At 38.7% G+C, this 15,591-nt stretch overlaps 1 protein-coding gene across 7 annotated transcripts in view; it reads right to left on the bottom strand.

The window, feature by feature from the left end:
- DST (dystonin) overlaps window positions 1-15,591 on the bottom strand; it is a 500,594-nt gene that overhangs the window by 154,507 nt on the left and 330,496 nt on the right. For 6 of the 7 annotated variants that reach the window (XM_060162516.1, XM_060162518.1, XM_060162517.1 and 3 more), the window contains 10 exons: window positions 15,320-15,446; window positions 14,663-14,846; window positions 13,574-13,731; window positions 12,485-12,663; window positions 11,416-11,554; window positions 10,402-10,595; window positions 9,066-9,228; window positions 8,134-8,217; window positions 7,312-7,419; window positions 6,693-6,791 (listed from right to left, as the gene is read on the bottom strand). In XM_060162516.1, coding sequence (XP_060018499.1) covers window positions 6,693-6,791; window positions 7,312-7,419; window positions 8,134-8,217; window positions 9,066-9,228; window positions 10,402-10,595; window positions 11,416-11,554; window positions 12,485-12,663; window positions 13,574-13,731; window positions 14,663-14,846; window positions 15,320-15,446 — 1,435 coding nt within the window. Of the gene's footprint in view, window positions 1-488; window positions 3,144-6,692; window positions 6,792-7,311; window positions 7,420-8,133; window positions 8,218-9,065; window positions 9,229-10,401; window positions 10,596-11,415; window positions 11,555-12,484; window positions 12,664-13,573; window positions 13,732-14,662; window positions 14,847-15,319; window positions 15,447-15,591 lie in introns of all 7 variants that reach the window. The other variant, XM_060162515.1, reaches the window with a different exon arrangement.

Here is a 15,591-nt window from a genome sequence, read left to right as displayed (position 1 = left end):
TAATTCCTAGAATAACAAAGATGAGATAAGAGAAGAACACTTTCAAGCCCAAGAGGGTTCAGGAACAAGAAATATTATTTTGACAGTCTGAAGTTTAAACTTTAGATGACAATTAAGGTATTAAAATGCTATGTCTAAAAAAGACAGGAGGTAAAATCTGTCCACAAAACGTGTTAGAAATTAAAGTTAACTGCTTGGTTTTTCTAGTTTTTTTTTTTAGGGTCAAATTTTTCGGAATAGAATCCCACAGATATGACAGGATAGCCATGAGCTCTGTGTTTTTCATCTCAAACATTTAAAAATTGAAGACTGTAGTTTGTAGTAAAGATTCAAGTAAATCACTAGAAAATGATAGCATGATTTTCTGTTGGACTACAAAGAGCCACTCACATTCAACATGGTTAAAAAATGTAGCCTAGCAGAGAAAGGAAACAAGAGCGGAAACCTGACAGAGGGTAGCTGACAAGGTTCCAGAATCCAGGGTATACCTCTAAGGGTGCCAGAAGCGTCACCAGGTCTATTTCACACTTGTCATCTTGACACCTGACAGCATGTCTGGAATTGTACAGACCTTGATTTCTTAGCTTCTCGATTTCTGACGGTCTTGCAACAGGGTTCATCTCATCAAAAGTTATCTGTAATTCGGTGCTTGTTTGAGAAAAGTATTCAGAGTAACACTGCTGACTCTTCTCTTTCTCAACCGGAGCCCCTGATGGCCCGCCCTGGCCCTCCTTCTGCATCTGTTCAGCACCCCGATGTTGCCATCTTTCCTCCGAAAGCTGTGGTTCCTGAGTCCACCTCTGTAGAGGGGACCTGGCCATGGAGGGAGAGGAGGAGAAGTCCCCTGGGTGCTGATACTCCTTCACTGCCATCTCAAGATGTGTCTTGAAGGCTGGGTTCTTTTTCTGGATTTCACACTGGAGCATCACTAACTGATGCTCCTGTTCTTTTATCTGCTGATCCATCTTTTGCTTCAGGTTTTCCACCTCCCGTTTCTGGGCGACCAGCTCATCTGTGAGCTTCCGACATTTCTGGTAGTGAGGTGCCTCCCCATTCTGCCCTCGGTGCATCTGCTCACGATATTGCTGGAGCTGCCTCTCAAGTTCTCGGATATTTGTTTCACAGAGCTTCGCGTTCTCTTGTGCCCTGAAGTTTTCCCGCTGGAGAGACACAAAGTCAAGCTGGATGCCCGAAATATCATGTTCCGTGATAACTTTGGAGTCCATCAGTTTTTCCATCTTTTTCCGAAACTCCTCTGCAGAACATTTGAATTTCTCAGATTCCTCCTGAAACAGAACCATCTTCCTGTGGGTCACCTGCTCCTCTAGGATCTTTAAGTGCAGTTCGTCTTGCACCTTTTTCAATCTGTCGTTCAGGTCCTGCACCTGTGCCCACTGCATCTGCACTGCCTGCTCCCCAAGGCGTTTCTCCTCTTTGGATGCGCTTAGCTCAGCACTCAGACTTTGCACCTCCTTCTCCGTGTTCTGGATGATGAGGTCCTGCTGGTCGCACTTCTGCTTAAATTCACTTACTAAATGTTGACTTTGGGCCAGGTCTTCTTCCAGGCATTTGATCCTCCTCTGGAAATCCTGTTCCGTTTTCGTCTGTTTGTGCAAGTGTTTGTTTGTGGCACAAAGCTGGTCTTTAAAACCATCCGCCTGGATTTTCAGTGCTTCACATCTTTGCTGGATGGCTTGTTTCTCTAAGACCACATTTGCCGATTCTGCCTGAATTCTCTCCATCATTAACTTGGTTTCGTTATTCTGTCTGGTGAGCTCATCCACTTTGTGCTTTAGTGTGTCTGCACAGTCATTACTTCTCTCCAATTCCTCTTTAAGCTTTTGGATTTTCTCATTATTCTCCTTTTCGGCTTGAATATTTTGAAGCAACTGCGCGTGGCTTTTCTCAAATTGTTCTTTCAGGTGATCTGACTTTCTCTGGCAGGATCGTGCTCTTTCGCCAGAGAAGTCCTTGTCATCCTGCAAAGAAGTAACTTGTGAATTTAAATGCTGGATGCTCCTCTTGGTGATGGCCTGTGTCCTGGTGATCCGGTCCACCTCCCTCTGCAGCTTTCCTTTCTCCTCCTGCAGAGATTCCAGTTCTAGCTCATAGTTGTGCTTTATCCTCTTAAGGTCATTGGCCTCCTGCCTGACCTCTTCTGCCTTCCCTGTGGTCTGGCTCAGCTGCCTGTCCAGCTCCCGGAGCTGCCGAGAGAACCCCTCCTCCGCCTGGTCCTTCCTTTCCAACTCCAGCTTGAGGCATCTCAGTGCATTGCTGGTTTCACCCAGTTTTTCTTTGAGCAAGCGAGCCTTCTCCTCCGATGAAGTTTTCTTGAGCTGCAGGGCACTGAGTTCATACTTCAGCTCCCTCATGTCCTTCTCAGCCTTTCTATCGGCCACTGTCAGCTCATCCACCTGCTGCTTCAGCTCCTCAGCCTGGGTGCTCGTACAAGCTGGCAGTGGGTTTTCTTTGTACGAACACTGCATCTCGATTATTTTTCTTCTGGCTTCCGATTCAATTTTCTGCTTTTCCTTCAGCTGTTTCTCCGCCACCTGTTTCTGGAACGTGAGGTCTTTCTCCATCTGCTCGACCAGCTTCAGGAGCTCCTCTTCGTGGTCCTTCTTTCTCCTTAGTTCCTCCATCAGCTTATCTTTCTGTTGCTCCACCTCGTGGAGGCTGGAGTCTTTCCTCTTCAGATGGTTCTCCAGGGCCCTCCTGGTGGCGGTGTGCTCCTCCAGCTGTTTCCGGAAGCCACTCAGGTTCCTCTGCACGGCCTCCCTCTGGGCCTCGGCCTCGGCCGTGAGCCTCCGCACGCGCTCCAGCTCGCGCTGTGCCGCCTCCTTCTCCCCCTCAACGGCCTCCAGCTCCCGGCGGTACCTCTGGGCCTCGCCCTCCGCCCGCATCTTCTGCAGGGTGATGTCCGCTGCATCCCTCTGCTGCTTCCTCAGCTCGTTCTCTGCTGCCTCCCTGACCTTTGGAAGCTCCTCCTCAACCCGGGACTTCTGCTTCTCAAGCTCAGCCAGCATCCTCTCCAGCTCTGTTATCTTCCCCGTGAGTTTGCGATTCTCCAGCACCGTCGCCTCCTGCCGCTGGAGCAGATCTGAATACACCCCGTGCTCAGAAGCCTCCTGACACCTTTTCATCTATGAGAGACGTTCAGAAGGGTCAAACCCATTCGACTCCAATCTATCTTTAAGAATCTGAAGCCATGCTCATGAAAGGACTTACACAGACCAGTGAAACCAAAGGCAGAACAAACCCCACCACCAACCCCACCACCATCTGCAGAGAAGAAGCTTCAGAAAGTCAAGAGTCGGAGAAGACAAAAAACCCTGCGTGTCAGGTTTTCTAAATCAAGGAATCTTTTCTTTCTTTTTTTTTTTTTTGGTCTCTTAGGAATAATTCTGCTTTTAAAATTAGCTAGCTCAGAATTTTACAGCAAGAAGGAACCTTACAGTATGACCCTCACCCCAGATGAGGACACTGAGGTCTAGGGAGATTAAATAATTTTGAAAACTCACACAATAGGCAAGTGACAAAGTAGGAACCAAAATTCTCACAACAGTTCTCTTTCTGCTCTCACACACAACTCAGTCCTGTGGGCTGAGAAGAACATATGATGTATAGGAACTGAATGACATTAGAGAATTTAGTTTTCATTTTCTAGCCCAATGGAAATTTGAAATGATATTTACATTCTCCTGTCTTAATGGTGAAAGAAGCAAGATACAGAACTTTGGAACAGAGAGCCAATTGAGGAAATAATACTTAACATATGGAAGGAGGAAAATTATATAAAAATCTGTAATTTCTACAATCAAATGCCTCACTAATTTATATTTGCCCTGATACTTACAATAGTCAGAATTGCTAATGCAAAGGCACCTATAGTCCCTGGTGGCTTTAGGTGCTTCATATACTCACTGATTTTGTTGTTGTCCTTAATGACATGGCTCATATGAATGCACTTTGACAAGAACCTTCAGATACTCCATAAACATAAAGATATTTGTTAAATATAAATGCTTGTAAAAGTGTACTTAGGGATTCAGATCCAATTAAGAAAATTTGTTTACTGATTACAGAATCAATCTCAGCTGGGAGAAATACACTTGACTACAGAACATGATCAGGGCTAGTTTATAATCACAATTTAATTTCTCTTTATTAATACCATAAGGTTATTAGTGTCATATCATCAGCTCAAAATCATCATAGTTAGAAATAATTTAAACAAAAGGAGGGAAATTATTCTAAATAGCAGATTTTATTTTCATGGAAAAGCCCTGGTAAATCTCAAGAATTTAGTTTGTATTATAGACCATGCATCTTATTTTTCTTCCTCTCATTTCTTGATCCCCAATAATCTTGATGAGAATTTTAGATGTTTCCTTTGCTAACCTAAATATGATTTTTAATAAGAATTCATATGAAAAAAAATCTCATCACAGCCTGCAATATTTAGTGTTCTATTTTCTTTATTTTCTTATCAGGGTCAACTCTCAGTGATACTGAAGCATTCTATCTGCTTACACATTAGGTGTCAACATGTTTTCAGCAGATGATTTCTAAAAGGGTCTTTCTCAATTCCTCATCAAACTCTGTTTAAAACTTAGCTGTTGCTCAGAAGTTGTGATTCCCTCCCTTTTTTTCTTGGTCATGTTCTAAGCTTTAAAAAAATGAGAATTCTCTCAGAAAAAAATGTCTGTTGTTAAACTCTCAGTGTTTTGGAGTCATTTTAGTGACTGATAATAATCTCATGTTGCCTAGATAACTCTGAATTTTTTAGCAAATATTAGAAAAATTACTAGAAACAATTTAGTCCTATTGCTGATTTGCTTTCTTGTATATTTCAAACTTATTCAAATAAAAATAACTTCAAGTTTTATCTAAATGTTCCCCAAGGAGACATGCTGTCCTTTAATCTCAGCAATTAACATTTAATATATTTTGCGATCAACAAAGACTGGAGAAATATCTTTATCCACCTATCTATTACAGACACTCTACTAATATTTCTGTAACTAGTTTGGTATTATCTTTGAAATTAACTTGAATCCCTCTTTGATTTCATGTTTACCATGGAAAATTCTGCTCTCTGACCAAGATCTCTCATGTGAGTATAGATAGACCCAGTTTCAGAAACACTACTCCTTGGAATCTGAAAACTGAGCTATGTATCTTTTGTAAGATATTCCATTATTAATATCCTTAAGTGGTGAATTTTTAACAAGGAATTTTAAAATCTGCTTTAAATTATAATAATCTTTGCATGGTCTTCCATAAGCTACATTGTTTTGACTTTAAATTCAACATAATCTTTTATATTTCAAAGGATGACAGCATAATTTTGGATATATTTCAGGCTTTTTGAAATATCTTTTGGTTCTATCAACTTCTACTATTCTACTTCATCAGATACATTGAGCAAATTGGCTCATATATGTGCAGACATACATTGTAAGAAAGGGAAGGGCTTAAATTATTTATATTACATTTAACTACAAAATACACAATTTAAAAGATCTGTATACCATTTAAAATGGAATCATATATATCTCTTAAAAATTAAGAATGTAAAAAAAATATGGACTTTCCTTCATAGATGAGAAGTGTATGCCAATTATTTGAATGTGAAAATATTCTGGTTCTCCTTTCTAAACCCAAAGGAAGTTAGTTATAAAGACTTGCAAGTAGCCATGTTAGTGATTTAGTTGCCGAAAACTATTAACTCTGAACAGACAAAAGTAGTTTACAAAAGCGGTCATAATTTTAGAAACTAAGAAAGCAACATCTATTAGACATTTACTACCATTTTGGTTCTCTCATTATATGAATGGAGTTATACTAAGTACAGTCACCTACAGAATTTCAACAACGGTCTAATTTAAATGGCTAATGCCCCACAATTTACTTACTACAGCATTTGGTTTACTATTTTTGTCTGTTCTGAGGTTAGGAACAGAAAGCATATTAAGATAATAGAGCAGAGCATACTTTCAAAATTAGATACAATAGCGTTTTATGAAAATATATTTCCATAAATAACTCCTTATTCTTTCTGTTTCTGAATATATTTTAAATGCATAATCAAAGGCACTGAAGTTCTCCAAATTAGAATGGTACTTAGTCTTTTTAATATACACCATATCTTTTTGGCAAAGCTAAAAACAAAAACAAAATAACCCCCCCCACAATTCTTAAAAAGTACTACCATTTTGTATAAACACCTGCTACTTCTAACTTAATGGCTTTCATGTTTTAAATCCTTGAAGATGTAAATTAATTTAAAATGCATTAAAAAATGTGTTTATGTAATATTTCTGCAGATATCATAACAGTAGTAACTATACTTCAAAGAACAATACTTCTCAACTGTGAGAAAACTGAAAAACATTCTGCTAAACTGCCAACATTCCATAATTTAAATAGAACCACTTACCGACATTAACGCTCTCATACTAGAGACCTAGAGTAAAAAATTTTTTTTCCAAAAAGGTTGTTCCTTTTTTTTTTGTAATGTTTTTCAGTTCGAGAGAATCTTAATAACAAACCAAAAAATCCTACGCCTCTACTGTTTTTCACTGTAATTTTGTAATTAATCACTTATACATCAGCTCTCAACCACGTGAGTTTATCATGAAACCCTCTCGTGGCTCCTTTTCAGTAACCTGCCCATGGTTAATGGTTACCTCCTCCTCCTCCAGACGCTTCAATGAGTCCCCAGCAAATTTAATATATTGTGTCATGAGGGTGACCAGAGCCGTATACCGGGTCCTCAGGTCCATGAACTGCAAGTAAGGAAAAATAAAAATAAAAACAGAATCTCCAGTTGCCCTAAATGAGCTGAATGAACACTTGAGTAATAATTAAAATATTAACTAGTCTATGGGACAGGGAAGTTCACGACTCCCCAGCAATGATAACCTAGTAGGAACGAGATTACTGCTGTGCAAACCACAGTGATGGCAATCCTCTTCTAAATTTGATCATGATACACATTTATTATTCTCTGCAATTCATTCATCTTGAATGAAGATTTTCAAAGGTTTTTTAAAACCCTTAATAAGATGCATTGTTATAGATAGAGAGCATCTGTTTGGGATGATGGAATGTTCTGGAAATGGATTGTGTTCAAGGTTGTACAACATTACAAATGTACTGAACGCCACTGAATTGTATGCTTAAAAATGGCTAAAATGGTGAATTTTCTATTATGGACATTTTACCACAATACAAATATATAAATGTAAAATTGCTAAAGTGTTGCTTCTCTCTTTTACACCCTCCCCATCTCTGGACGGGTATCACCTCTTGAATGACGAGGTCTGCCGAGCTCTGCATTCTCCGGCGTTTCACTGGAGACTTTTGTTGTGAATCCACCATAGCCCGGTAGGTCATAGTTTGTAATTCGTAGTCCTGTATAAAGAAAATGGTAAGATTAATTAAAGCAAAGCACTAACCCTTCATTCTATAGTGATTTGATGCAGGGAAAGGGCATCTACTTTCACTGAGTAAGTCAAGAAAACATTGCAAAACTACATTTTCGAGAATCAATCCAATCCTGACATGTTTCCAAGGTGGTAATAAAAATCAGAAACATTTAGGGTAGCCAGGAAAGTTCCTAAGTCTCTTTAGGAGTTCATGGAGACATATAGGGACAGCGTGCCAGTTATTTTCAGCCTCCCTCTCCTCTAGTTAGGAAATGGGACTCCAGATCTGAATGGGTGAAGCTGAGGTGTGGTGACTTAGAGCACAAGGTAGACGTTCTTCCATGGAATATTCCAGCAATACTTCCATGGAGTACTCCAGCAATACTTGCATGGAACACTCCAGCAAGGAGGGGAGAGGGGAAGCAAAATGGTAAGAGGCGGATTACAGAGCTACATTTTATTCTGGTGCACATGGGGGTGTGGCCAGGCTGTGCACGTGTGTGACACAGAGAGAGAATGAAAGAACCAGGAGTCATCACGTGACTCACACTTTCATAAAGAATTAACAGATAAGTGAAGATTCTCTGTTTCACTTTTTAACACAGACTGAATGACCTGCAAAGGCTTTAAAAGTATACCGTAGAAGCACCTCCCTGAATATCTGAACATGAAATCTGATGCAAGGAACTGGTCTTCTCACCTTCACTGCAGTGGAGTACTGCTCTGCGTATTTCTGACACTCATCCATTTTGTTCTGTTTCATTTCTATTTCAGACACCAGCATCTATAAGCACACACAGGTTAGGAGAAAAAGGACAAGGAACCCTATGCTATCCAACAACTTGAGATCTCAGGCACTAAGAAATATCTACATCACTTAAGACTACAGCTCTCTACCCCACTGCACTTTTTCTTTTAATTGTAGCCTTTATTTATTGATTGATTTATTTATTTGACTGCACCACATGGCTTATGGGATCTTAGTTTCCCAACCAGGGATTGAACCTGTGCCCTCGACAGTGAAAGCACCAAGTCCTAACCACTGGATTGCCAGGGAATTCCCTCTACCCCACTGCACTTAATGTCATCTGCCTCATTGGGTAAAGTCCAAGCTTTCAAGATTAAGCCACTATGTGACACCCCCTCATGAGGCTTCCAAAGCAGAAATTACTAAACTCCATGGGAATTATCCACAAGTAGACTTGAAACCCTTATCCCCCACCTAATCCTGATCTAAAGAGAGCTAGAAATTACTGGCCCCTCAAGATGGAACAAAAATCTCAAAGCATTTAACTCTTGGTCACATGTGGCTGTTTAATTTTCTATGACTAACCACTTTTTTTTTAAAATTTAGGATCCCATGAAACTATTGCAGCCAGCAAAGTACCAGAGAGATTTCCATACCTATGATTAAAGGATCATTAGAAACTTGAACTGTCGCAACATGCAACTTTCTTAAATCAAAATAAGGGATGGATGTAGGTTTGAGTGTAAATTTTTAACATTTCTGATTTATTCCCTGCCTTCCTTGAAATAGTTGCTGACTTATCTTACTAACAAGAGAAAGGAAGGTCAAGGTCTGAGTGACCAAATGCAGACACAACCCTAGCACAAGGAACTGTGTTTACACACCTTCTGTTGATTCAATTGTGTGGCTAGGGTTTTACTGTTTTCAGGCTGGTTTTCCTGAATCTTTCTCTGAGTAGTTTCAACTTGCTGGATCCAGTCATCTAAAGGGTGATAGGTATCTTTGTAGTATTTCAGCGACTTCCCAATGCCTTCCAAGTCCCGTAACCTAAGAGGTTAACAAAGGAATAGTCACGGTTTCCAAGAGTAACCAATAGGAAGGTGGAAGGTGTAGAAAAAAGGGAGGGACAAAGTATTACTGTCCTAAGATGCACTAAGCACAACAACAGGGGTGTGTCGAGAATTCGAGGCCACAGCATCCCAGGCCCATCTCCAAGGGCACCCTCACTGCCTTGGGTTGAATACAAATTCTTTTTCTCCAGGACTTGCGCAATTTATCGGTACTGATTATTCTAGGGACAAGCCCGAGAGACTAAAGCTAAAAAGCAGGAAAACTGGAAAGTTAACCATAATAATTATCAATCAGCAAGTCTTGAAGACCTAAAGTTTGCAGCAATGGCAGTTCACTTCTGAAAAAATGACATGGTAGCAATGAATGGTTCAACATGGACTCAAGGGTACTTTCTAGGAACTGTGATTAAACACCCCAGTTTCTATGATTTTAAAACCACTACATTAAACCTACAGACCATGTATTTTAGAGATTAGATACTAAATATTTAAACATAATTTATTTCTCACAAATGGCACTATATAATAAATGCATTTTAGCTGCATTAATAAAAACATAAAAAATGAATGAGAAGGAACACTATTCCATTTCTTTTAAGATGAGCCCCCAAAACCATCCCATTTCTTTTCACTTTTTTATTTCAGTCAGTAGGCAAATGATTTTGACTTTCTTGTCTCTTTGATTAAAATGAGCATTAGGACATTTCAGTTTCTTTACGCTTCCTGTCTAGTATAGATGCTACATCCGGCCCTAGGAAATGCATGACCCACCCTCCTCTTACTAAGTTATGGTTATTTTGATATTATCACTGGTAATAATTAGAGAATTCTCTAATAATTAGAGAATACATTGTTTTTTCCTTCAGAAAAGGCAAGTAGATTAACTATATAAATGCCAGAGTACATAAACAGTTGTAATAACACAGAACAGAAAAATAACTTACTTGGAAGTTAAATATCTTACTAAAGGCCACCCTATAAAAAAGAAATGTAATTGGACAGAGCTCTTGCAATTAACACAATTAACTACATATGGAAATTAACTCTATGGAATGAATTACATATGGAAGTAAAAAGCCTAATACATTTAGACTTTACCCAGAATGCAGAGATTAAATCTGAGCTAAAACTGAATGAAAAGGGTGCTAACCTGTTGTCAATCTGAGCATGAACATTCTGCCACCTCTCAACCAACTGATCTGCTTTTTCTTTGTGCCAGTCAAAGTCAAGGTCACGCTCTTTGTAGGTTTTAAACATCTCATCACTGATGGTCTTTGCTCTCTGTAGCTCATCCTCCAGTGCATGGAAGACTTCTCTTTTTTCATCCACTTCAGATCTCCATTGCTAAAATAGATCAATTTATAAAGTTACAAAAACGTATCAACCGCTCATTGTGTAAACACATTATTCACCTAATTTTACCATTCATTTACAAATGACTGCTATAAAATCAGACAATGGAAAGAATATCTTTCATATACAAAATATTACATTAGCTTGAACCTTATAAAATTGCCAATATTTGACTGTACTTTGACCTAAAAAAACCAACAGTTTTATAGAGTTCAGTCTAACGAAATTTGCATATCAATAAAATAAAATATATTTCATAAGCAAGTCTGCTACCTCGGTAAGTCTTTTTCATTGTTTGTTTTTTAAATATCTACTGATCTCATTGTTTAAAAATGAACACATGCATTAAAAAATCACTGAGAAAACTTTTCACAATTGGTTTACAATATCTTTACTCAGAGCTTTATAAATGGAAGAAGAGAAACAGACGAGTATAACTATCAGCCTTTTTCCTTCTTAACTACTTTACTCACCTTGATTTCTTAAAATAACTGCCTCTTTCCACAAGAAAATCTACTACCAATAATTTACTTTTTAGCTTCAACTCCTCTTGCCGCCGACATGAACAGACTATAAAAACCTACTGTCAAAAAGATCCAAACTTCAAATGAAAAGAACTCACCTCAAACTAAAAATGAATGAACACACTCATTTACAGTAAGCCATGGTACTACAGAGACAGGACATGGAATGGACAGAAATGTATTCAAGTTCAGATATTTAATGCTTGATGTCTGAAGACCTGGGCCAAGTGCTAGAGAAATACTTTTAAAGGATAATCTTAAAAAATAGCCAGCAGTGAAAGGCATACCTTTAAAGTACTCATTAGATTCTCAATGTTATTCTTGTCAGCTATAACTGCTTCCTCTTCACACAGTTTAGTTTCATAGAATTTTACAAGGGCTTCTGCAGCATGAGTGTTTTTTAACACCAAGTTGACAATTTTCAACCTGAAAAAGAGAATTAAACAACACCCCCTTTTGGTAAGTGTTTATTTTCCCGCAATACAGTCCCAAAGCACCATGAGGGTGCATGATGCAGCATGTTCTTCATCCCGAGACACTGACACTTTTATTACAAGATTAACAACCCACTAAGTAAGTCAGACAGAGAAAGACAAATGCCATATGATATCACCTATATGTGGAATCTAAAACATGACACAGATGAACTTATCTACGAAACAGAACCAGATTCACAGACACAGAGATCAGACTTGTGGTTGCCAAGCGGGGGTGGGGGGTTAGGGGAGGGATGGAGTGGGAGTTTGGGGTTAGCAGATGCAAACTGTTATATACTGAATGGATAAACAACAAGGTCCTACAGTAGAGCACAGGGAACTACATTCAATATCCTGGGATAAACCACAATGGAAAAGAATATGAAAAAGAATGTATATATGTGTATAACTGAATCACTTTTTCTGTAGAGGTGACTCGGCAGTAAATAACACAACACTGTAAACAAACTATACTTCAATAAATTTTTTAAAAAAGGATTAACATCCCGCTGTCTTCTAACAGAACCCATGTCCTGCCCCCACAGTGGTCTTCAGCAGGAGATTCCAACAGCAGAGGGGCTTCTTTCAAACCTAATTTAGACCAAGCCTGGGAGGAAAGTCCTATAGGCTACAACAGCTGAGCTACCAAAACTACAGGCAACATGTGGGAAGATCATTAATGCTCTAGTCTCTGAAGCTCACATTCCCTTTCAGCATGAAGATGCATCATAAGTCCACAGAAATATTTAATATATTTGGTATTAAGAAAAATGTTTTGTATTCTTAAAAATGAACATTTTTGGCTAAACAGCCTATATATATAAGTGGCACTTTTATGAAGCCAGTTTAGATGATTTCTATTAAGGCAGTGGTTCCATACTTCTCTATGTAGGTGGAGGACATGGAATAGACGTGGTTCATGCTCTGGACGACCACGCTGAGCTCGGATCGCAAGGTGGGAGCCGTGGAAGAGGCGGCCGCTTGACTGAAAAAGTCGTCGCATTTACTCGTGATTGTGGCCAAATCGCCTTTAAGTCGCTCCAGCTCTTTCTTTAGTTTCTACACAACAGAGAACAAACATGAGGATTAGCCTATCACTCCAGATGGTGTCTCTTTCTTCAAACACTTTAAAAATACACATTTTCCATTATGACCCTTAACTTAAACACGTACGTATTCTTTTTTCTTAATTGAAGTGTAGCTGATTTACAATGTTGTGTTAATTTCTGCTGTACAGCCAAGTGATTCAGTTAAACACATACATACATTTTGTTCATATTCTTTTCCATCATGGTTTATCACAGGATATTGAATATAGTTCCCTGTGCTATACAGTAGGACCTTATTGTTTATCCATTCTATATATAATAGCTTGCATCTGCTAATCCCAAACTCCCAGTATTTCCCTCCCCCACCCCCCTTCCCTTTGGCAACGACAAGTCTGTTCTCTATGTCTGTGAGTCTGGTTCTGTTTTGTAGATATGTTCATTTGTGTCGTATTTTAGATTCCACATATAAGTGATAACATACGGTATTTGTCTTTTTCTGATTTACTTCACTTAGTATGATCATCTCTAGTTGCAAGACATTTACATACTCTTTACTTTTACTTTATCAAAGAAATGAAGCCAAAGCAGTCAAGTTTCATAATCAATCATTCCCTCACTGTCCATCTCCTCGGGCCCAAACATCTAATTCAGCGCTTGCGCATCGAGCAGGTGAGAAACTGTGAGAAGCCCTCGCAGCCTCCACATAAATGGGTGAGAAAGCACGTGTTCTTGTGTTTACCCAAGTGAGAGAGAGAACTGCATTACAGAATCCTCGTCTGCCATCAGCGTTAAGTACATAGGCAGACCTCACCAAGTGACCCCTGGCAAAGGGAGCGTGTGAGAGGTCGCAGAGTCGACAGTAAAGGTCATTAAGACAGTAATCTGTGCTAATCTTGTCCCCACGCGCTTCTCAGCCTTACCTCCTGCTCTGAGATTCTGAACACGCTTTCGTGAAGGTCGTCTCTCTCCAGGGGGGTGCGGATCTGTCTGATGAGACGGTCTTCACAGCTCTCAAGCCGAAGCCTGAGGTTTCGGACTTCAGAGATGTAGAGATTATAAGCTGATTCCTCTTGCTCCTCTGTGAAAACAAATGTAATGTTTAGAAAATACCTCATTTTCTATCTTTTGGATGTTCTCGTTCATGATTTAACATGGCAGTTTTACTACTACTAAAACACAGCTAGTCAAACTAATGTTACCAGTTATCACCACAAATCCACCCCAAGGATATAAATCTTGAAATCGTGGACATTACAATTTATGAAGATTTAATAAAATTTCCCCAACGCCACTTAAAGTACCAATATCTGATTTATGATGTCTAAGGAAAGTAATATATTGCTCTGTTTTGTGTTCACAAAAATGTGAATTATGTTAGTAGCAGATTAGTAATAAAAACTAAATTAAATCCTTTACAATGAAAGGTAAAGATTATGTTAATGTTTAAAAATTTTTTAAATAGAGTATTACTACTAAGTTTTTTTGGTCTCTAAGTTATATCAAGTGTTTGGAATAAAATTTATATTTAACAAAAGTTAACAAGACAAAATCTTTTCCTTCAACCCCTGTATAAAGTTCAGGTTTGGTTATAGGAAATCTCTGCCTTTTGCTCTCAGTTTTGCTGCGAATCTAAAACTCCTCTAAGAAAAAGTCTTTAAAAAATCCAAGTTTGGTATACGGAAAAATAATTGAAACTTTTCTGAAACTAAAAGATCATCACTCTGAACATTACATTGCAAAACAGTGAAAATGTTTAAAAGTAGATACACTAAGAATTCATTGTCATACGACTTAGTTGACATCTTTTTATTAATTCATCATTTGGAAATAACTGAATCCCTCCTTGAATCTTCCTACCTCAAACAGGCATTTAATGTTCCAATCATTGCTTCTACCTATTACAGGTGGATTGACAAAATATACCTAAGACTGAGATTCCCATTGATAGCAGAAAATAGCCTGGACTAAACACCCATGGAGAAAAAAAGGCAAGGATTCCCATGCTTTACCTCTTTCTGCAGATTTAAGAAGTTCTTGATAATACTGCTTACACACATTAACCTCCTTTTCCAGTTGTGTTATATCTGAACCTGAAAATATTTGGGATTCCTGGCTATCTTCGAGAAAATCTTCAAAACGAGACTGTAGATTACTCAGAACTTGCTGATGTTCACCAGGTAACATTGTCTTTATCTAAAGAAGACCAGTGATCCATTATAGAACTAAGAGTAAAATTTCAAAAGGACAGATCTCAAGTGGGTCTCATGGGACATGAGTTTATGTTAATAGTCATAAATAGAAAACCACTGGAAATTAATTTTTTCTTCATTTACAATCTTAGGTTTTAAAAGATGAGAAAAAACAAGACTATAAAATTTAATAAATGAAATCAAACTACACCCATCTCTATATGCCCAAACACTATACCATCCATGTCTCCCAATGAAAATGTAAGCCCTGAATGAAGTATGGGATTTCCAGATTCCCCAGTCCTTAGAAGATGCCTCGTATACAGCAGACATAGGACAGATATTCATTGAATGAATGACTATTATCATGGATCTGCTCGACTCCATCTTACCCCAGAGAAAATACAAAACCCACCCCTCGAGACAAGGGGCCCAAATCTTTGGACAGGTTAGGTGGATGTGCAGATTTATACTTACTGAAGCCACATTGCTAGCTCGGATTCTGTCAATTTCATTGACGAGATAGTGCCAGGAGACCACACTCTTCATGTTTATGTGAGACTCATGCCAAAGGGTCAGGACGTTCTGATACTGCTGCTCAATTCTGAAATATACGAAAGAAAACTCAGATTCAGCCTTTCCACTCCCTCTGAACACATGCTACAATTTTTCTTTGTGTTTGTGACATATACTAGGTTTCCTAGTTCTAGGTCCTCCTGATCCTATGAGCCTTGTCAAAGCACTGATTG

The sequence above is a fragment of the Lagenorhynchus albirostris genome, chromosome 10 (assembly GCF_949774975.1).
Source record: "Lagenorhynchus albirostris chromosome 10, mLagAlb1.1, whole genome shotgun sequence".
Lineage (NCBI taxonomy): Eukaryota > Metazoa > Chordata > Mammalia > Artiodactyla > Delphinidae > Lagenorhynchus > Lagenorhynchus albirostris.
This window is presented reverse-complemented; position numbering and strand designations above follow the sequence as displayed.